This window comes from Lagenorhynchus albirostris, chromosome 16 (assembly GCF_949774975.1).
Source record: "Lagenorhynchus albirostris chromosome 16, mLagAlb1.1, whole genome shotgun sequence".
In the NCBI taxonomy this organism is placed as follows: domain Eukaryota; kingdom Metazoa; phylum Chordata; class Mammalia; order Artiodactyla; family Delphinidae; genus Lagenorhynchus; species Lagenorhynchus albirostris.
The window spans coordinates 70,080,764-70,104,142 of NC_083110.1; the positions used below are offsets into that span (position 1 = coordinate 70,080,764).

Sequence of the window (23,379 nt, forward strand, 5' to 3'; positions counted from 1 at the left end):
CTCAGCCAGGGGAAAAAGGCAGTCTGAGACAGGTCACAGGAGAAACGAGGGCGCCGGGGAGAACAAAGCGGGTTTGCCCTTCGTAACGGAAGCCACGGAGGCCCGGATCGGGGCTCGCGGCGCCCGGAGCCTCGGGGCCTCACCTCACCCCGCGTGGGCCCAGTCCTTGGTGTGGGCGGGGGACAGGCCGCTGGAGGCCGAGCTAGGAGTGGTCCAGGAATAAGCCTTTACTGTGCGTTTCAGGATCCTCAGAGTCCGTTATAAAATATTTAAGCCCAGCCCGAGATGAGTCTGGAGTCCCTGTTTCAGCACATCATCTTCTCCGAGCACCTGGCGGAGGAGAATCGCCGCTTGATGCGACAAGGTCGGGCGCTCGCGGGGGCCTCTGGGCTTGGAGGCGGAGGCAATCAGGAGGCAGTGGGCCGAGCGGGGAGGGCAGGCGGCTTTCCACGTGGAGGGAAGGACAGCTGAAAGGTGTCTTATCACAGGCCCCAGAAACGGGGACTCCAGAAAGATGGACGTGTTTAAGCATTTAATTTGTCTTACAGTCAGGTCGGAAATAAACAGATGTCGTGAAAACATTAAGAAAGCAGCAGAGGAACTGAATGAAGAGAAAATCAAGTTGGAATCGAAGGTATTGACATGTAGAGCATGCTCATTATCACTTGAAAAAGTGTTTTCGCTTGACTTTTGGAGGATACGTTGCTATTGATATTTAACTAGTTGTCCGTTAGTTACGAAGCACGCTGTTGTGTTAGTGAGTGTAGTTCCATGTTGTCTGGTAATATTTAAAGTTCTGAATCTGGTGACGCCTTCCATCCTAACATGAATTTGTCCTAAAGAAACCAGTTTAAGTAATGAAGAATTCATTGACCGTGTTGTGGGATGGTTAACGTTTCAAAAGAGCGCAATGCCATTGGAAAAAGAATTATTCAATTAAGTAGTTGGTGCGGGAAATAAATTTTGAATAATAAATAATTTAAGAAGTGTTCTGTGTTGATATAACAGCTGAATGTAACTTTCAAACGAGTCTCTGCCATCTGTTTTTCAGTCTTCTACCACATTTTGGACGTGGCCTTCGTCCAAAAGGATCGTTTTTTCCACTAGTATTTCACTTTTTTCTGCAGCATTTGTAAAGTTCTGTTATTTTACATAGAAACAAGGGAATCTGATGGCTTCTTGAAGGAGGATTTTGAAGTGTAGGTAGAATTTTTTGAGAAGCAAAGAGAAGTAGTAGGAGAAAAGTATTTGGGGCACCGGGAGAATATGAACAAAAGGGAGGCATAGCCAAGGCATATTGGGAAGAGAAATCTCCCAAAGTGGAGGGCTGATACCTAGGTATTAATAGGAGGAAACCATTGCAGGTTTTTGACAATGGAATGGTGTGATAAAAGGGGTTTAGGAAAATCTGTCTGAGCTGTGGGAGGATGGGAGCTAAGAACGTCATCCAGGTATGTCACGATGAAGGTCTAGCTATGGGTGGCAGCAGACAGCCATACAAAAATATTTATTCAACTCCTAAAGATAAACGATGCGAGCAGTGTACAGTGGGAAATCTGTTTGAGGAAGTCTCTTTGCTAAAATAAGTCAAATAGACTTACCACTGTGAGAAATTTCCAGTTCTCTTTTTGGATAAAATAATCATAGATTCTTTCTCCACCTTGCAAGCTTCTTCTGTTCTTCCTTCCAAGTCTTGTTCAAACGACCTGTGAGCCCTCCCTTGTACATCTTGGAAAATTTGTTTTATCATAGCATTTGGATACCACCTTACAATTAAACAACAGTACATGCTTGTATTTGTGTTTGTATCCCTCACTATTTTGTGAGCGATGTATTTGGAATTCTTTTCTTAACCATCTTTTATTCCCACAGCCTGTATTCCATGCCTAGCACACAGTATACATTAGTGTTTTGAATGAATTAATGAGTACTAATAGGGAGATAATAGGGAGAGCGCTGTCTTTTAAAATATCAATAGAATTTGGAAATATTCAGTGAGACCTTAGGTCTTGTTTTGCCTGTGAGTAGCAGATAAACTAGCTGGTAAAAACAATGCTAAAAGCTGATGGCATGGGCAAAGCATTAAGAATGTCATGATGCAGCTTAAATTTTTCTTTAAAGAGAATTAAGATACTTTCGGGATTGGTAACTAGAAGTTAATATAAGTAATAGGCAAAACATAGGCAGTTAGGTAATGCATAGCTAACACTTACTGAACACTTACTGTGTGCTGGGCACTGTTCTGAGTGCTTCATTTGTATTAACTCTTTTAATCCTGCCAGGGATCCTGTGATGAGGCACCATTGTTAGTCCCCCTTTTTGGGGGAGGAGAATGAGAGGTTAAATGACTTGTCCATGGTATTATAATCTAAAAACAAACGGCAGTAATGAAAGTAACAATTGAGTAATGACGGCATATTTTATTAAAACAGATTTTGGGGGCTCATCTTAAACTTTTTTCTTCATGAAATTCACATATAATAGTGTCTCTGAAGCTTTTGCCTCTAGTCAAGGGCAGTATTTCTAAAAGTGCGGTTATGTAAGTTTTTGTGCAAATGTATTTTCCCCAGATTGATGAAGATACTGACCTGATAGATAACAAATGTTAAAAAAAAAAAAGGTTTACTCTTCCGAATATCTTCTTTGGAAAAAAGTAGCTTTACTCTTTGTAATATTTTCTCAGTTAACAGTCTGTCTTCCTGAAAATGGAAATGTAGTCTGTTGATATATACACATACATAAAAAAGCTGATTCAAATAGTTATACTTAAGAGAAGACAGAACAAATCCCTAGCATTGTTTAAAACATTTGCTGAAATTACTAATTAATATAGGCTCATAAAATGCACATATATGTGCATATTTGTGCATTTAATCAGCTCATATATGTGGTTAGTAATACAATTGCTTTCTACTAATAAAATTTACATGTGGAGGTTCACAGTTCATACAGTACTAATTTGTAATTGAAATAATTTGATTTATAATATAGTCAACATGGGGGGTGTGTGTGTGTGTGTGTGTGTGTGTGTGTGTGTGTATAAAGATTTTTAAAGTGGAGCCACAATTACAGTGTAACTGACTAATGAGAAGAACTGAAGAAGTAATCATAAATTGATTTCTTGTTTCTTTTATTCTCAGAGTTAATTATATGTCTGCCAATAACAATGAAAATATATTTACTGGAATATTTGACTTGGCATTTATTGACCAATTTATCAAGTAGAAGCAGCATAAGGAGAAACTAGAACATAATTTGAATAGGCCAGTGCTTGAGCTATCTGCACAATGATACATTCAGAAAATAATTTTGGGCATTTATTTTGGAAGTTGCTCATGGTCAAAAAATGTATTCAGGAAGTACAGTATTTTTTTCTGTTCTGTAAAACCCAGGTAGCATGTAATTAGAACTTAAACGATAGCATTTGCCTTTCAGGGCTCAATGAGCCCTTTAAAATATATGGTTGCAAAAGTCTCAGATTATACAGTATGAGTACTTTGTGAATTAGAGAGCTATAGTATACCTGGTTAGGTTTGGTAATATGAAAACAGAAAGACAAGAACATGCTCAGGATTTACGTTAATGCTTACCAATATACCTAAAGCTTCTGATCATCAAGGAAAGGTTTTATAGTATCAGTGACAGAGAAAATCAAAATTAAGGACTCACAGAACATTTGTTGTTTCTTTTTAGCATCTAAAAGAATTTTTTCCTTTTTTTTTTTTTTCCATACGCGGGCCTCTCACTGCTGTGGCCTCTCCCGCTCCGGACGCGCAGGCTCAGCGGCCATGGCCCACAGGCCCAGCCGCTCCGCGGCATGTGGGATCTTCCCAGACCGGGGCACGAACCCGTGTCCCCTGCATGGGCAGGCGGACTCTCAACCACTGTGCCACCAGGGAAGCCCGGGTTTTTTCTTTTTAAAAATAGTAGCATATAGTTAAAATTGGGGCATTTAATCTTTATAAACATAAAACCTAACATAAAGCCGTACTCCCACAAGAAGAAGTAAATGGAGGAAAGTCTGAGGCTGTTTTATTTTTTTTTCTTCTCCAGTTTTAAACTATTGCATAAACATCATAACACTAATGAAATAATATTCCATGAATTTTTAAAGGAAAGTGATATTGAAATAAACAAGTAACTTAAGGTGGCTTCATTTACTTCTTTACTTCAAAATATACTCATTCATTTCTTTTTTAATTAATAAAAGTTAGGAACCCTCCCAGAACAGCAGGCAAAGTCATATCCGTTAGTACTCTATTACCCAATTCGGGAAAGAACAAAATCACAAATTATTATCATTTTTAATATTGAAATAGAGCTTTGTAATTGAGATTTTTTCCTTTTTTTAAAGTTTAATCGAAGAAAAATTTATGTCCTACTTGAGTTTAATTTTACTGTTGATTAAAAGTTGCATAAAAACATAGATAAAAGAAAGGCATTTTTGGGCTTCTCTGGTGGCGCGGTGGTTGAGAGTCTGCCTGCCGATGCAGGGGACATGGGTTCGTGCCCCGGTCCGGGAAGATCCCACATGCTGTGGAGCGGCTGGGCCTCTGAGCCATGGCCGCTGAGCCTGCGCATCCGGAGCCTGTGCTCTGTAGTGGGAGAGGCCACAACAGTGAGAGGCCCGCATACCGCAAAAAAAAAAAAAAAAAAAAAAAAAAAAAGGCATTTTTTTCCCTCTCTAATTTATATTTGTTTAAATAACAATACATGTGAATTATTTAATCTTAATTTAAAAAAATAAAGTAGAAATTCTCCTTATCACAATTTAATACATGCCTATAGTTGTTAGTTGTGACCAAAACACTTTTTAAAAAAATTTTATTTTTTATAGAGCAGGTTCTTATTAGTTATCCATTTTATACATGTCAGTATATATATGTCAATCCCAATCTCCCAATTCATCCCACCACCACCCCCACACCCCGCTTTCTCCTCTTGGTGTCCATACGTTTGTTCTCTACATCTTTGTCTCTGTTTCTGCCTTGCAAAAGAGTTCATCTGTACCATTTTTCTAGATTCCACATATATGCGTTAATATACGATATTTGTTTTTCTCTTTCTGACTTAGTTCACTCTGTATGGCAGTCTATAGGTCCATCCACGTCTCTACAAACGACCGAATTTCGTTGCTTTTCATGGCTGAGTAATATTCCATTGTATATATGTACCATATCTCCTTTATCTGTTCATCTGTCAGTGGGCATTTAGGTTGTTTCCATGACCTGGCTATTGTAAATGATGCAGTGAACAATGGGGTGCATGTGTCTTTTTGAATTATGGTTTTCTCTGGGTATATGCCTAGTCATGGGATTCCTGGGTCATATGGTAATTCTATTTTTAGTTTTTTAAGGAACCTCCATACTGTTCTCCATAGTGGCTGTATCAATTGACATTCCCACCAACAGTGCAAGAGGGTTCCCTTTTCACAAAACCCTCTCCAGCATTTGTTCTCTATAGATTTTCTGATGATACCCATTCTAACCAGTGTGAGGTGATACCTCATTGTAGTGCATTTCTGTATTAATTAGTGATGTTGAGCAGCTTTTCATTTGCCTCTTGGCCATCTGTATGTCTTCTTTGGAGAAATGTCTATTTAGGTCTTCTGCCCATTTTTTGATTGGGTTGTTTGTTTTTTTAATATTGAGCTGCATGAGCTGTTTATATATTTTGGAGATGAATGCTTTGTCAGTTGCTTCATTTACAAATATTTTCTCGCATTCTGAGGGTTGTCTTTTCGTCTTGTCTATAGTTTCCTTTGCCATGCAAAAGCTTTTTTTTGTGTGTGGTACACGGGCCTCTCACTGTTGTGGCCTCTCCCGTTGCGGAGCACAGGCTCCAGACGCGCAGGCTCAGCGGCCATGGCTCACGGACCTAGCCACTCCGCGGCATGTGGGATCTTCCCGGACCGGGGCATGAACCCATGTCCCCTGCATCGGCAGGTGGACTCTCAACCACTGCGCCACCAGGGAAGCCCCATGCAAAAGTTTTTAATTTCATTAGGTCCAATTTGTTTATTTTTGTTTTTATTTCTATTACTCTAGGAGGCGGATCAAAGAATATCTTGCTGTGAGTTATATCAAACTCCTATGTTTTCCTGTAAGAGTTTTATAGTGTCTGGCCTTACATTTAGGTCTTTAATCCATTTTGAGTTTATTTTTGTGTAAGATCTGGCTGTGAGTTATGTCAAACTTCCTATGTTTTCCTGTAAGAGTTTTATAGTGTCTGGCCTTACATTTAGGTCTTTAATCCATTTTGAGTTTATTTTTGTGTATGGTGTTAGGGAGTGTTCTAATTTCATTCTTTTACGTGTAGCTATCCAGTTTTCCCAGCACCACTTATTGAAGAGACTGTCTTTTCTCCATTGTATATCCTTGCCTCCTTTATCATAGATTAGTTAACCGTAGGTGTGTGGGTTTATCTCTGGGCTTTCTATCCTGTTCCATTGATCTATATTTCTGTTTTTGTGCCAGTACCATACTGTCTTGACTACTGTAGCTTTGTAGTATAGTCTGAAGTCAGGGAGTCTGATTCCTCCAGCTCCTTTTTTTTTCTTCAAGATTGCTTTGGCTATTCGGGGTCTTTTTTGTCTCCATACAAATTTTAAGATTTTTTGTTCTAGTTCTGTAAAACATGCCATTGGTAATTTGATAGGGATTGCATTGAATCTGTAGATTGCTTTGGGTAGAATAGTAATTTTCACAATATTGATTCTTGCAATCCAAGAACATGGTATCTCTCTCCATCTGTTTTGTGATCTTTGATTTCTTACATCAGTGTCTTATAGTTTTCTGAGTACAGGTCTTTTACCTCCTTAGGTAGGTTTATTCCTAGGTATTTTATTCTTTTCGTTGCAGTGGGGAATGGGATTGTTTCCTTAATTTCTCTTTCTGATCTTTTGTTGTTAGTGTATAGGAATGCAAGAGACTTCTGTGCATTAATTTTGTATCCTGCACCTTTACCAAATTCATTGATTAACTTTAGTAGTTTTCTGGTGGCAAAAAGATGGTGGCATCTTTAGGATTCTGTACGTATGGTGTCATGTCATCTGCAAACAGTGACAGTTTTACTTCTTTTCCAATTTCCAATTTTTTATTTCTTTTTCTTCTCTGATTTCCATGACTAGGACTTTCAAAACTATGTTGAGTAATAGTGGCAAGAATGGACATCCTTGTCTTATTCCTGATCTTAGAGGAAATGCTTGCAGTTTTTCACCATTGAGAATAATGTTTGCTGTGGGCTTGTCGTACATGGCCTTTATTATGTTGAGGTAGGTTCTCTTTATGCCCACTTTCTGGAGAGTTTTTATCATAAATTGGTGTTGAATTTTGTCAGAAGCTTTTTCTGCATCTATTGAGATGATCATATGGTTTTAATTCTTCAATTTGTTAATATGGTGTATCACATTGATTGTTTTGTGTATATTGAAGAATCCTTGCATCCCTTGGATAAATCCCACTTGATCATGGTGTATGATCCTCTTAAAGTGTTGTTATATTAAGTTTGCTAGTATTTTGTTGAGGATTTTTGCATCTATATTCATCAATGATATTGGTCCGTAATTTTCTTTTTTTGTAGCATCTTTGTCTGGTTTTGGTATCAGGGTGATGGTAGCCTCATAGAATGAGTTTGGGAGTGTTCCTTCCTCTGCAGTTTTTTGGAAGATTTTGAGAAGGATAGGTGTTAGCTCTTCTCTAAATGTTTGATAGAATTCACCTGTGAAGCCATCTGGTCCAGGACTTTTGTTTGTTGGAAGATTTTTAATCACAGTTTTAATCTCAGTGCTTGTGATTGGTCTGTTCATATTTCCTGTTTCTTCCTGGTTCAGTCTTGTAAGGTACTTTTCTAAGAATTTGTCCTTTTCTTCCAGGTTGTCCATTTTATTGGCGTGTAGTTGCTTGTAGTAGTCTCTCATGATCCTTTGTATCTCTGTGGTGTCTGTTGTAACTTCTCCTTTTTCATTTCTAATTTTATTGATTTGAGTCCTGTCCTTTTTTTTCTGGATGAGTCTGGCTAAATGTTTATTACTTTTATTTATCTTCTCAAAGAACCAGCTTTTAGTTTTATTGATCTTTGCTATTTTCTTTGTTTCTATTTCATTTATTTCTGCTGTGATCATTATGATTTCTTTCCTTCTACTAACCTTGGGTTTTGTTTGTTGTTTCTCTGGTTCCTTTAGGTGTAAGGTTAGATTGTTTATTTGAGATTTTTCTTGTTTCTTGAGGTAGGATTGTATTGCTATAAACTTACCTCTTAGAACTGCTTTTGCTGCATCCCATAGGTTTTGGATCGTCGTGTTTTCATTGTCATTTGTCTTTGATTTCTTCAGTGATCTCTTGGTTATTTAGTAATGTGTTGTTTAGCCTCCATGTGTTTTTTTCCCTGTAATTTATTTCTAATCTCATAGTGCTGTGGACAGAAAAGATGCTTGATCTGATTTCAATTTTCTTAAATTTACCGAGGCTTGATTTGTGACCCAAAATGTGATCTATCCTAGAGAATGTTCTGTGTGCACTTGAGAAGGAACTGTAATCTGCTGTATTTGGATGGAATGTCCTGTAAATATCAGTTAAATCTATGTGGTCTACTGTGTCATCCAAGACACTTTTGAGGATAGTTGTACTTAATTGCTTTTAGTCTCTATGACTTTTTCACATGAAATTCCTTTACAAATTTCTCCTGTCTTGAACATGTATAGCTGATTTTTTAAAGTCGTAATAAAGAAGTTTAGGCATATTTCCCCTTTTACATTCACTTTGGTCAGTTGTACAATTCCATAGCCAGTCAATGTATATCTGAGTCTGGCGTCTCTTCTATGGAAGATGATTTTTCTTTCACACCCAAGATACCTCATAGTTGATGGTTTGATGGATGGTCTCTTCACTCCCCATAGATGCTTCCAGGACATTATTTCTCTACTTGATTGTGATAGTTAATGCTATATTCTGGACTCTGCCAACTTTCCCCCCTCCTCTTTTCTGTCATCCTACTGACTCACAAGGGATAATTATCCTCACAAAGGATAATTTCCCTTGTTCATTAGAATTTAGCACGTGGCTCTCAGGCTTCCACTCTGTTTCAACTCTTGCCATTATCTTGGATGATGTCATCGTCTGTATGTACTATTCAGCTACCAACATGACCTGTTAGTTCTTTGGTCTCCAGATTTTCAGTGACCTTTTTCTCCATTCTACCTCAACTACCTATTTCCATAATGACGAGTCAGTTATTTGCTACTATGGCAGCACTCAGAGATTTTGGATCCAGTATACACACATGGACGTTAGCTTCAGCCTCAGCTGTGACCTCCACACTGCCAGGAAAACTGCTGCATTTCTCTTTCTCACTCTCTGCAGTGACTGTTGTAAACCTTTACTCTTCTCATGTATTTTATCCTCTCTTCTCAACTACTTAACTCTCATGATAACTTTGCCTTTTATTTCAGAGAGAAAATAGAAATCATCCAAAAGGAAATCTTTTATTTTCCCACATACAGATCTCCAAACCTGCCTAAGTGGAGAAACTTCTTCTCCTTTCTCTTTCCTCTTATGGAGAAGGTGCCCTTTTTTTTTTTTTCCTGACAGTGGACAGTTCCTCCACCTATGCTTCAAATCCTATCATCTCTTGTATCATCATTATTGTCATCATCAGCATCTTCATCATTATTATTGTTTTTATGCATATTAGTGGGAAGGGCCCTATAGAGAGAGGTTGAAGATAAACACTAGAGAGAAAAGATGGAAGGAAGGAATGGTGGAAGGAGGATGGGATCCAGAGCATAAGGTAAGAACTGGCCTTAGACAAGAGGAGGGATACCTATTCTGTTGTAAAAACTAAACAAAATAGTAACATTAGTAAATACTATATATCAGGCCTTATGCTAATCATTTTACAAACATTATCTCGTTAATTCTAATAAGAACCCTTTGAGGATGGTAGTATTTTTACTCTGATTCATTTGAGAAAATCAAGACTCAGAAATTTAACTAACTTTCATGAGGTCACACAAGTGGTAAGTAATAGCTTTAAGGTTTGAATCTATATTGGGTTAACTAGAGAGCCCTTGCTCTTAACAGCTATAGTATAGTGTAAAAGGAAGGAATAAGGAAAGGATGAGAATATAGAAAAGTTTAAAGACTTAGTAACAGGAAACTGAAGGTATGATTCACATAAAGTAGTCTCCTGGCTCTATTATTTCAACTAGTTTAATGAGTATGTGTTACATATGTTTAACGAAGTTATTAATGTTTCATTTCTTTGTTCTTCTGCTTTACCAGTTGGATGACCTTTACAACAAAGTTAGTACCTTGAGTTTGGAAAATCATGTGGCTACTCATTGCTAAAGATCCAAATCGGACAGGCAGCAGTTTAGGATGAATAGTACATGGCCTTTGCCTTTGAGAGACTTAAGAGTCAAATCAGAGGTATTATCCCTTCCTTAGAGATGAGGCTCTATCAGTTCCGGGTGCTCTTGATTGCAAGTCACAGAAATTCAGTTCAAAACGGCTTAAACAATATTGGGAAATGACATATATTTGAAAACCCAACATTTGATTCAGCAGTTATTTCAGTTGGAATTGCTTCAGATTGCTTACAATAAAAGTCTAGCCGTGGTGGGTTTACCAAATAAGGATTTATTTTTCCTCATGTAATGGGAAGTTTGGAGGTTGGCAGGCAAGGGCCATTTATTAAAGTGGCTCAAAGGAATCCTAAAACACCCCAGCACATTATATCTTTTTGTTCCACCATCCTTAGCATGTGGCTTTCATCCTTGTAGTCACAGGTGCTGCTCCATCCCTAGTCATAACATCTGAATTCTGGCTGGAAAAAAGAGGAAAAGATGAAAATCAAAAGGCTTCTTCTCGTGTGGCTTTATCATTGTTTTGGTGGAAGGGAAGTCCTCTCCAGTGACTTGGGCCTGCATCTCAAGGGTTACAATTTTGTCAAGTGGTCAACCCTGAAATGGAATCTGGGAATGTGAATATTTATAACTGGATGCATTATTGCTGTGAATAAAACTGGAATTTTATTAGTAAAGAAGAATGGTAGAATGGCTGGTTGTCCTTGTGTTCTCCCGGTAGTTACTAACAACTCCTAGAGTCATATGCTTTCTTTTCAAAATCAGGGAGAGAAAGAAGGAAGTTTCCAGAAGCTTTCACTGAAAAGCAGGGAAATTGTTCTTGTCAGATACCTTCTTTCATGTCATTTTCGCAAACTGTGGCATTTGACTATCCCTGAACCAATAACTGTGGTCAAGGGGTAGTAACTTCTCCCAAATTCAGTGGGCTGTCTGGAGATGGTGCAGGTTTCCAAAAAGTAATTAACTAAGAAATTAACTACCAAGGAAGGGAGGAATGCACATTAGGGAGACAACCAGGTACAACAGTATCTACTACAAAGATTCTAGTGGTTAAAACCAGAATGGCCATGTAGAGACTCCCTGTAGTTGGTTGAAATGTTTCATGTTAATTATTGATTATGTTTATCATTTAATCTTACTATGATTTATCATATATGATGGAATATAGTGCAAACTTTTCCCCTCTAAGTTATCCCTCAGTCAAAAAGGAGTAAAGCTTTCATGTTATAATATGCACTTTAAATTCCCTTATTTTGAACAAGAGCTCAATTAATGATATTTTAGGATGCTTGGAGAAATCACCTGGTTGAACTGATAAAAAAACTAGGCAGAGACATTTAACTGATTTAGTTATTATTCCTGGGAGTATGACCTCAGAATTCTAAGTGCTAGGTGTCATTGTAAAAAAGCCACTTAATGATGTAAAAAAAAATCATTAATTACTGAAACATAATATTGTGATTAAAAAAACCTATAAAAGTTACATCAGCATGATACCATTTAAACATCTTGTAAGGGAAAATATATAGTGAAAGTATAATGACACACATGAGAATGATAACAGTACATCAACTTAGTGATTATCTCTCATGGGAGTGGAAGATAAACGTAATCAGGGAAGGGAATACAGGGAATTCCAGCTGTTTCTATAATGTTTTATTTCTTAAGCTGGGGGACATAGCTGTTAGCTAACTAAAAAAAATAAAGATATATTTTAAAAGTTACAGAGCAATGGCTTTTAGTCCATTTAAAAGGTTGTGCAACCATCACTATCTGATTCCAGAACATTTTCATCACCTCCAAAAGAAACCCTGTACCCATACTAGTCACCCCCCCATCCCTCTCAAACCCCACCAGCCCTTGGTCACCACTAGTCTACTTTCTGTCTCTCGACATTTCGTATAAGTGGAATCATACAATAATGGCCTTTTGTGACTGTCTTTCACTTAGCATGTTGTCAAGTTTCATCCATGTTGCAGCGTGTGTCAGTACTTGATTCCTTTTTATGGCTGAGTAATATTCTATTGTATGGATGCACCACTTTTGTTTATCCGTTCATCAGTTGATGAACACTGGGGTTGTTTCCACTTTTTAGCTATTATGAGTAATGGTGCTGTGAACATTTGTGTACAAGTTTTCATAGAATATATGTTTCAATTCTCTTGGTATTCCACCTAGGAGTAGAATTTCTTGGTCATATGATTAATTCCAGGTTTAACTTTTTGAGGAAATACCAGACTCTTTCTATAACAGCAGCAGCGTTTTACATTCCCACCAGCAATATACAAGGATTCCAGTTTCTCTATATCCTCACCAACACTTATTTTCTTGGGGGTTTTGGTTGGTTGGTTTGTTCTTTTGATAGCCATCTTAGTGGATGGGAGGTGGTATCTCGTTGTGGTTTATATTTCCAATTCCCCAATGAGATTAATGTTGAAAACATTTTTAGATGCTTATTGGCCATTTGGCACATCTATTCTTAACATGAGCTACTTAATTATTGGTCATATAATTGGTTGCAATTCTTTTATGGTGGGGCCTTGTCTCTGAGAAGTAGTAATCTCTCTTCATATTAATAGAACTGAAATTATTGTATTTCCAAATTAAGTAAAACATTATTACATATAGCATTTGTTGGACTCCTTTTTCTCAAATTTGTTTTCATGATCTTAAGAAAATAAATCTGAAGAACATTTCATGGTAATAGCGTTTAGAGCAAACTGTGTAACGGTATGCCAGATAGGCTTTCTATATGCAAGTGCTTATAAATCACAAAAGTTGCACACTTCCTGGCTTGGATCCACAAAGTGGAAAATCTACTGCACTGTTTCTAATTGTTAAATCTACTAGTTTGCCTCTATTCCTTTTTTTAAAAGAGCTACTGTAAATAAATTGTTTACCCTAAAATGTAAGAAAAGTTTTGAACAGAAAAAAAAAAGCTTCCTTTCCAGGAACTGAGAGAATGGTCTTCTAATTAAGGACAGTAAGTTTGCGGCTCAGTATGCAGAAAGCATGAGATTAACATTTAGTTTGCTAGCCTCGTAAGAATATGCAGCACAAAAGAATGCCTTTTTAAAAGTTTACCTTTTGATTTGTGATTTCTTGGAAAATCAGTTAGCTATGTTCTCTTCTCCTATTCATTCACTCAACAAACATTCATTGAGCAACTCCTAAACAACACCAAAAGTAATTGGCAAATAAATTATATAACAAGTTTCTGCCTTAGAGAGTTGACATCAAGCAACTTCAACTATATAAACCTAACTGTGAACTCAAAATTCTTGATGTTCTCATTTTTTTTAAATTGTGTAATTACTTTAAACTTCCTCTATGTAATTCTACAAAGAAAGCCTTACCACATTTGTCATGAATAATTATCTAAAATGTGGAAATAGATGAGTTCATCATATATTTTCTGAGTGTAGCACTGGGCATTTTCTAGTAGCCCACCTGACTGGGGATAATCTGGTTTTCTAGGGTGTGTACCTTTGCAGTGGGTTCTTTTATTCTTGAATATACCAACCATATTTGACCTCAGGGCCTTTGCAGTTGCTCTCTCCTCTGCCTGAAATGTTTCTTCCCTCAGCTGTTAGTGTTTTATACACACTCACTTCTTTTAGCTCTCTCCCAGCAGGGTGGCCAACCATTCTAGTAGAATGTGAGACTTTCATTTGTAACACTGGGACAGTCCCATGCAAATTTTGATGGTTGGTTACCTTACATCTAGGCTCAATTGCCACTTTAGAGCTGTAGTTCTTAAAGTGTGATCTGTGATCCACGGGCGTCCCCAAGACTCTTATACGAGTTTTGTGAGGTCAAGCTATTTTCTTAATAATACAAAGCTATTATTTTGCCATTTTCACTGTGCTGATATGTACATTGATGGTGCAGTGGCAATGGTGAGTAAAACTGTTGGCACCTTAGCACAAATTAAGGCAGTGGAAACAAACTACTAGTGGTCATTGTATCCTTCATTGCCGCACACTCACACTAAAAAAACAAAACCCACCAGTTTCACTGTATGCCCTTGATTAAAGTGTAAAAAATATTGTTTTGAAACTGACCGTGGTGTGTATGTGATTTTAATATTGTGTGTTGAAATGGAAAGTTCACATAAAGTACTGTATTCCAAAGTACAGTGATGGTCTCAAGGGAGAGTATTTGTATGATTGTCTGAGTTGCAGTATATGAACTAGCTATTCTTTTTCTGGAATACCATTTTTACTTGAATAGTTGACAGATAAGTGTAGTTATTTAAACTTGAGTATTTGGCAAAATTTTCTCAAAATGAATGAAATGACCCTGACATTTCAAGGCAAAAAACTGATATTATTATTTTGCCAATGATAATATTCAACCTTTCAAACAAAAATTAGAGTTTTGGAAGACTCAGATTTGTCATTGTAAGCTTGACAGTTTCCCAGTACTGAAAGACTTTTCTAATGAGTTTGTTGGTGATATTAATAAGTGTTATTTTTTAGTATTGTATTAAGAAGTGTATCAACATTTGGAGGATCTGAATAGTTCAGTGAAGGAATATTTTCCAAATAACCAGCACATAATTTTACAGAACTGTGCATGGATAAAAGATCCACTCAAAGCACAAAATAGACCAATTGTTTTTATTGTAACAGAGTATGAAAAATTTATTGAAGTGGTTTCAGATTCCACATTGCAACCAACCTTTCAGGAACTAACACTTATAAAGTTCCTTAAGAATATGCGTAATTGTTTGGAAAGCGCATTATTAAAATAACCCTCCCATTTCCAACTATACATCTATGTGAGGCCAGGTTTTCTTCATATACTTCAACCAAGAAACATATTGCAAAAGGTTGAATAAAGAAGCAGATATGAGAACCCAACTGTCTTTTGTTAGAAGAGATCTGCAAAAAATGTAAATGCAACTCTTCTTTTTTTTGTTTGTTTTGGAAAATATTATTTTTTCATAAAAATATATTTTAACATACAATGGATTTATTGTTATTCCTAAATGAATTGTTTTCAAAATTTCTCAGTTTTAATCTTTGATACTGAAAATATTTATAGATATAACTCAAAAATCATCAAATAAAAGTCCTCAATAATTTTTTAAGACCATAAAGTCATAAAGACCAAAAGTCATAAGATCAGAAAGTTTGAGAACGGCTGCTGTAGAGGACCCTCCCTTAGCTCCATATATAAAATAATATGACCTCATGCCATCAGTATCTCTATCCTTTATTCTGCTTTATTTTTCTTTGTGGTACTTAATTTCTCTTGATATATTTGTATTGATCTGTTTACTGTTTGTCTCTGCCCAGTGGAATGTAAGCTTCACAAGGAATACATATTCATCTATTTTATTCACTACCGTTATTCCCAGTATCTAGAACAGTGCCTGAATCACAGTAGGTGTTAAATAAATATTATTGAGTGAATAAATTAATTTTTTTCTCTTAGAATTCTCTGTTTTCTGTTTTCCTTTTCTGTGAATTCTGCTTGTTTCATCTGATGGCCTTCTTACATGGTGGTACATTTGCATATGAGCTTTAGAATTTTTTATTGTGAACTTATCTTTAGCAGGGCTTTTCTTTCTTGGGAGTCCTACATACTCTCTTGATAAAAAAGATGTTCCTAAGGAGCAGTTTCACTGCAGCTGCCAGAACCTTGCAGATTTCATTTGTTCAGGACCAGTTTTCATGTTAATTTTTGAGCTCAGGATTTCTGAACTGCATGGCTAGGAGACATTTGAATGTCACATCCATGAACAACTCAAGCTTGGGTTTGGGGTTTCTTGGGTGTGATTCTTCTTCCACGTATGGATCAATGGAGGCAGCTCACTTTTATGCTGCATCTCCAAGCCAGTGGATGGAGTTTTGTTACTCTGCTTGCACAGCCAGCATGGGCACTTTTTTTTTCTTGCAGAAAACAAAAGCAACAGTTTAGCTTGAAAGAGTGATAGTCACTGAAGTCTTTATACTCCTTCCCCTGCCACATTTCCAGGCTGAGAGGTAGTCCCTGCCAGCAGTTTCCTTCCAGGCATATTTTTTTTTTTTATTGAGGTATGGTTAATTTACAGTGTTGTGTTAGTTTCAAGTGTGTGTGTGTGTGTGTGTGTGTGTGTGTGTGTATGTGTATATATATATTATTTTTCAGATTCTTTTCCATTATTGGTTATTGTAAGATATTGAGTATAGTTCCCTGTGCTATACAGTAGGTCCTTGTTGTTTACCTATTTTATATATAGTAGTGTGTATATGTTAATACCAAACTCTTAATTTATCTCTCCCCTCTTCCCCACTATCTCCTTTGGTAACCATAACTATCAGTCTCATTCTTGACATGCTTCCATGTCTTGGCTATTGTAAATAGTGCTGCTATGAGCACTGGAGTGCATGTGTATTTTCAAATTATAGTTTTCTCCAGATATATGCCCAGGAGTGGGATTGCAGGATCATATGGTAACTCTAGTTTTTTAAGGAACCTCCATACTGTTTTCCATAGTGGCTGCACAAATTAACATTCCCACCAACAGTGTAGGAGGGTTCTTTTTTCTCCACACCCTTTCCAGCATTTATTATTTGTAGACTTTTCAATGATGGCCATTTTGACTGGTGTGAGGTGATACCTCATTGTAGTTTTAATTTGCATTTCTTTAATAATTAGAAATTTTGAGCATCTTTTCATGTGCCTGTGAGCCATCTGTATGTCTTCTTTGGTAAAATGTCTATTTAGGTCTTCTGCCCATTTTTTGATTGGGTGGTTTTCTGATATTAAGCTGTATGAGCTGTTTGTATATTTTGGAAATTAATCCCTTATCGGTAACATCATTTGCCACGTATTTTCTCCCAGCCCCTAGGTTGTCTTTTCATTTTGTTTATGGTTTCCTTGGCTGTGCAAAAGCTTATAAGTTTAATTAGGTCCCATTTGTTTATTTTATTCCTAACTTTATCGAATGAGCCCAGTATTTCCCTTTGGCTTTGACTTTGAGTATTATTTGGGCATTTTTAAAACCCTAGCTTCTGTTGCCTGTATCCAATCTCAAAGATACCCCTTGGACTTGAATTCTAGCGTGATGATTTCTGGCATGATTATTTCTGTCTCTTGCTTTTTGGCTTACCTATGTAAATGACATATATTTTAAGTTAGTTATGTTGTATCCAGCATTTCTCTGTCTTTGAATAGAAAGTTGGTCTTTCCCATATTTGTCTGGATTGTCACATTAACCAGAATTCTTCACTGTAAAATACCTTAGTGCTTCAACTTCCTCATTCTTGAGTTCCTATATTTTATTTATCTTTTGGTCAATCTATGTAATTGTTCAAGTAATTTTTCAGGAAGAATATGTGCATGAGCCTGTTTTGTTTCTTTTTTCTTCCCTGGTTGCTGTAGAAATTGTTTTTTTATCCTCATGATTCCAGATGTGTGCACAGATAAACAAATTTGTGTATCTGTCAATTTTGTCTAGTCCAGGGATAAGTCTCCCATTTTAACTGTAGATGTTATATTCTGGTTTATTTTTCAAGTACGCTTATTTCTTATAGCTTGGATCTTTGTTCTCTGTTCTCTGAATCTATTGTCTTCTGTTATTTGCTAGTTTCAGCAGTATTGGACAGTTTTTTATACTTTATATCACCGATTCCATCTTTTGCAGTGTTAGTTCTATTATTTAATACTCTCTGCAAATTTAAGTTCTGTGTTGCTGTCTTTTTTACATTTTTAAAAATTTCCTATCTTTTTACCTCAGCCTGTATTTTTTTCTTATTCTCTTATGTCCTTGCTTGCTCTTGTTTTTTAGTGGACTTATCTTTGTTTGCATCCTCTTGACATCAAGTAGTTGATTAACAAAAAAAATTTTTGTACTTTGTAGAAGAATTATTATAGGTGTATTAATACTCTTTCTCCATAATCTGTCAGGCACTTCTCTTTTTCTCTTCTGTGACGGTATTTTTGTAGAGTGTATGTTGTTATTCTGTGAGAACTGTTCAGACTTATGTTTTGCCAACAGTTATAATATATAAATTGTTCTTTGTCCCATTCTTGTTTTCTTGAGTTCTTGAAGAATGAACTGTCTTCTTAAAACTAAAACTGTTTGACAGGTTGATGTGAATATCCGCAACCCAATTTCTAGTGTTATTATGGAATACTGGACTGAGGTGTGATCTTTTCTTGCTTGTGTGCCAAGTTTTCTTATTATGAGGAGGAAAATGTATGTTTTAAAGAATCTGTGACGTTTTATAGATCTTCCATTAAAAGCAGTACATGAAAAATCACTACCCTCAGCATTACATTGTTTTATATCCCGACAGAACAGGAAGATGTAGTAATAGGTAAGGTGAGGTCCTGCCTCCTAAGTTGCCAAATTGCACGGAAGTCACCTTATTTCAAAGTAGTTCCCCAGCGAGAGTCTTTCAGATTAAGAAGTATCATTACATGGGCTTCTCTGGTGGCGCAGTGGTTGAGAGTCCGCCTGCCGATGCAGGGGACACGGGTTCGTGCCCTGGTCCGGGAAGATCCCACATGCCGCGGAGCGGCTGGGCCCGTGAGCCATGGCCGCTGAGCCTGCGCGTCCGGAGCCTTTGCGCCACAACGGGAGAGGGCACAACAGTGAGAGGCCCGCGTACCGCAAAAAAAAAACAAAAACAAAAAAACAAATATCATTACAGAATGTTCTTGGCCTATCAGTATTTGTACTTTACCCTTCTTTCCCTAATCAGATTAATATCTAGCTGAATCAGCAGTTCTCTAGAAATGGGAGGGGTTTTTTTGAGGAAAAGGCGAAGAAAAATTTTGGAGATGGAGGGTTACTTTGAGAAGGGTAGATGTAGGTTATCTGTAGACTTTGGAACACCAGATGGGTTCAGCAAAGGTGTATGGAAACAGTCAAAAGCAAACTGGCTATTCACAGCTGTGCCTGTGATCTCGATGCTGCAGGAAAACTTTCTCATATAGCCTTTGGTACTTGTGTGGTCTTATGAATTGTTATTGCCTGAATTAATACTTCAAGATAAGTTGAAAGGTTGCCTACCTCAGCTTCTTTGATTAAAATTAGTTCCATGACTTTAAAATATAGTCCTGTTTCCCTTGGTTAAAATTCGAATCAATTTCCCTCAAGAGAAGACAGAAAAGCAGAAGGAATGGGAGATATGTGACCATCACAGTAGGAAAGTAGATCAGGCTGTCACTCTAAAATGTTCTATTCCTCTTTATTCTGAGCTCCCTCTCCTCTCAGTGCTTGGTTATGTCCCCACTGGAAGAGTTGATTATATTCCTGGGAAATTCTGAGGATCTTACACCATTATATTTGGTGAACGTGCAGTTTTTTGTTTGTTTTTTGCTGACTTGAACTAGCTCTGTTATTTTAACTCTTCATAAAAGTAATGCCTGTTTATTGCAATATTCAAAAGATAGAGATAGGCAAAAAGCAGAGTGAAAACCACCTATAGTTCTGCCATATAGTTAATATTTTCATAGGTTTTCTTTCAGAATTGTTTAAATGCATGTATTTTTTTTTTCTTAAATGATTTGCTTTTTTCCATTCACTATACCCTGGGTATATTAGTAAATATATATCTAAATAAGCAGTTTTTAATGGTAGCATAGTAAATGGCTATACCATATTTTAGTTAACTAGTTTTCTATTGATAAATATTTACTATTACTATTAATAGTTACTATTATTAATATCACTGTGATGATACTTTTATACATACATCTGTGTGCACTTACGTTTTTAGGATAAAGTCCTAGTAATCAAATTGCGATGTCAATGGGTAGATACAGTTGACCCTTGAACAACATAGGTTTGAACTGCATGGGTCCACTTATGTGAGGATTTTTTAAAATAAATACAACAATACTACATGATCCGATTGATTGAATGTGTGGATTAGAACTGTGGAAATGGAGAGCTACCTGTAAAGTTATATGCAGTTTTTTTTTAATAAATTTATTTATTTATTGGCAGCGTTAGGTCTTTGTTGCTGCGCGCGAGCTTTCTCTAGTTGTGGTGAGTGGGGGCTGCCCTTCGTTGAGATGCGCGGGCTTCTCCTTGCGGTGGCTTCTCTTGCTGTGGAGCACGGACTCTAGGTGCGCAGGCTCAGTAGTTAGGGCTGGCGGGATCTAGAGCACAGGCTCAGTAGTTGTGACACACGGGCTTAGTTGCTCCGTGGCATTTGGGATCTTCCTGGACCAGGGCTCGAACCCGTGTCCCCTGCATTGGAAGGCGGATTTTTAACCACTGCACCACCAGGGAAGTCCCTATATGCAGATTTTTGACTGCAGCAAGGGTCAGCGCCCCTAACCTCCGTGTTGTTCAAGGATCAACTGTACTTTTAAAGGTCTTGATAATTTCCAAATTGTCCTCCAGAAAAGTTCCAGTTTATATTCCCACAATATCACTATTTGTACAATAGAAATTATTGATTTTTTTACAAATACAAGAAAAATGGCATCTTTTATGGTTTTAATTTGAACTTTTTAGTTTACTTATATTTTTTCATTTGTTCAGATTGTTCATATTTACTTTGTGCTTTGCCTATTTATATGCTTTCCTTGTCTTTTTCTCACTGAATTCTAGCTTTTTTTTTTTTTTTTTTTTTTTTTTTGCGGTACGCGGGCCTCTCACCGCTGCGGCCCCTCCCGTTGCGGAGCACAGGCTCCGGACGCGCAGGCTCAGCGGCCATGGCTCAGGGGCCCAGCCGCTCCGCAGCACATGGGATCCTCCCGGACCGGGGCACGAACCCGCGTCCCCTGCATCGGCAGGCGGACTCCCAACCACTGTGCCACCAGGGAAGCTCTGAATTCTAGCTTTTTATGTGCTATAGATATTACCCTTTCTTTGTCATTTGTTGCAAATTTTATTATTTGTAGCTTGGTTTTTTATGATTTTTTTAATCAAAATTTAGAATGTTTATGTTGCTAGAATTTTTAATCCTTTTGTTTGTTTCTGAAATTCATTGTTTAAACAATGTCTTTTTCCAGTACTTTTACAGTTTTTTTTCTTTAATATTTTAAATTAAAATGATTCTCCATTTTTGCCTGGGTAAATGTCACATGTTTCTCATTGACTATGATATATATGTGTGTGTGTGTGTGTGTGTGTGCAATATATATATATATATATATATATGTGAAACTGTATATTTGTGTTTGTTTTTAGATATTCTATATTATTCTGTTAATCTATTTGTTTTGGCACCAGTATCATATTCACTTAATTACATTAACTTTAAAATATCTTTGACCCTGTGGAGTGACAATTTTTTTTTTCAGGAATTTCCTGATTCTTTGTTTTGTTTTGTTTTGTTTTCCTAGATGAATTTGAGATCATTTTTTCAAGTTCCAACAAAATAAAAGTATTGGGGTTATAATTAAGATTATACTAAGTTCATTTGGGGAGAACTGATATATTTACAACTCTGAATCTTCACATTCAAGAATATAGCATAAGGGCTTCCCTGGTGGCACAGTGGTTGAGAATCTGCCTGCCAATGCAGGGGACACAGGTTCGATCCCTGGTCTGGGAAGATCCCGCATGCCACGGAGCAACTAAGCCCGTGCGCCACAACTTCTGAGCCTGTGTGCTAGAGCCCGTGAGCCACAACTACTGAGCCCGCATGCCACAACTACTGAAGCCCGCACACCTAAAGCCAATGCTCCACAATGAGAGAAGCCACTGCAATGAGAAGCCCGCGCACTGCAACAAAGAGTAGCCTCCACTCGCTGCAACTAGAGAAAGCCCATGTGCAGCAACAAAGACCCAACGTAGCCAATAAATAAATAAATTTATTTTAAAAAAAAGAATATAGCATATCTTTCTATTTATTTATACCTACTTTTATGTTCCTCAATGCAGGCTTTTTCATATAGGTCCCACATACTTCATGTTAAGTTTATTTGTGTTTTGTTTAGTTTTTGGTGTTGTAAATGGGATCTTTTCCATGCTTTTTTCTATTTATTGTTGGTAAATAGAAAAAATACTAGTTTTTGGTATTTATTTTGTTACTAACCTTTTTACTGAACTCTTCTCTATTTCTAAGTTTCTCAGTAGATTTTCTTGGATTTATTAGGTACACAGTAATTACATTTGCCCAAACAAACAAAAGAGAGAGTGAGAATTGTATGCCAGCTTTTTAAATAATTGTTATCTCTTGTTCCTATTCTTGACATTTTGCATTAGTAAGAACTGCCAGAACAGACATAAATAGCAGTGGTCTTATCAGGCATCCTGATAATCCTTAATGAAAAGATGAGAGATGAGCCAAGACTTGACTGAGATGAAGGAATGAACCATGAGGAACCTGGGGAAAGAGATTTCCAGGCATAGAATATCCAGTGCAAGGCCTTGAGGAGAGAGTGAGGCTGGATATTCAGGGAATAACAAGGAGGCCAGTGTGGCTAGAGAGGAGTGATTGAGGAGGAAACTGGTAGAAGATTAGATTAGAGAGGGAATAAGAGTGCAATCATGTAAAGCCTTATAAGCCATTAAAAGGACTAATATTTACTAATATTGAACCTTCCTTGCTTACTATATTAGGATTACTGTGTCATAGTGAGTTATTCTTTAAGCATTGCATCTGTGGTTAAGAAATGTATTTATAAAAAATAGATCTATTTTTTAAAAAGTTAATATCTGCAATTGATACAGTATTCATTGATGTACTCTAGTGTTGAAACATCTTTATCATAGTCATAACAAACGCATTCTTTCCCCAGTTGCTGTGATTACGAATGTGAAATCTTCTGCCTAACTTTCATGATGTTTTCTTATGTAGTGTTGCCTGTTTTACTCTTGGGCAGAGCATTTAGTCAGCAAAATACCAGTTCCTAAAGCCTGAAATTATTGTAAGCAACAGCAGCCACAACAAAGTGTAGATTGTACTTTGCTTACTTGGACCCAAACATTAATTTCAAATCCTCAGTCATTCTCAACTTTCAAGTTATTCTGGTAGAAAAATACCTAAGGGTGCCCAAGCAGCAAGAGTGGTGCAGTCACAAATCACGGCTATGCTGAAAACTGACCTAGTTGACCA

General features: G+C 37.0%; 1 protein-coding gene across 1 annotated transcript in view; it reads left to right on the forward strand.

Moving 5' to 3' along the window:
• The first annotated feature begins 285 nt into the window (after positions 1 to 285).
• CCDC172 (coiled-coil domain containing 172) overlaps positions 286 to 23,379 on the forward strand; it is a 51,169-nt gene continuing 28,075 nt past the window's right edge. Inside the window, exons 1-2 of the mRNA XM_060125654.1 lie at positions 286 to 364; positions 549 to 634. Of these exons, the coding sequence (XP_059981637.1) occupies positions 286 to 364; positions 549 to 634 (165 nt within the window). The remainder of the gene's footprint in view (positions 365 to 548; positions 635 to 23,379) is intronic.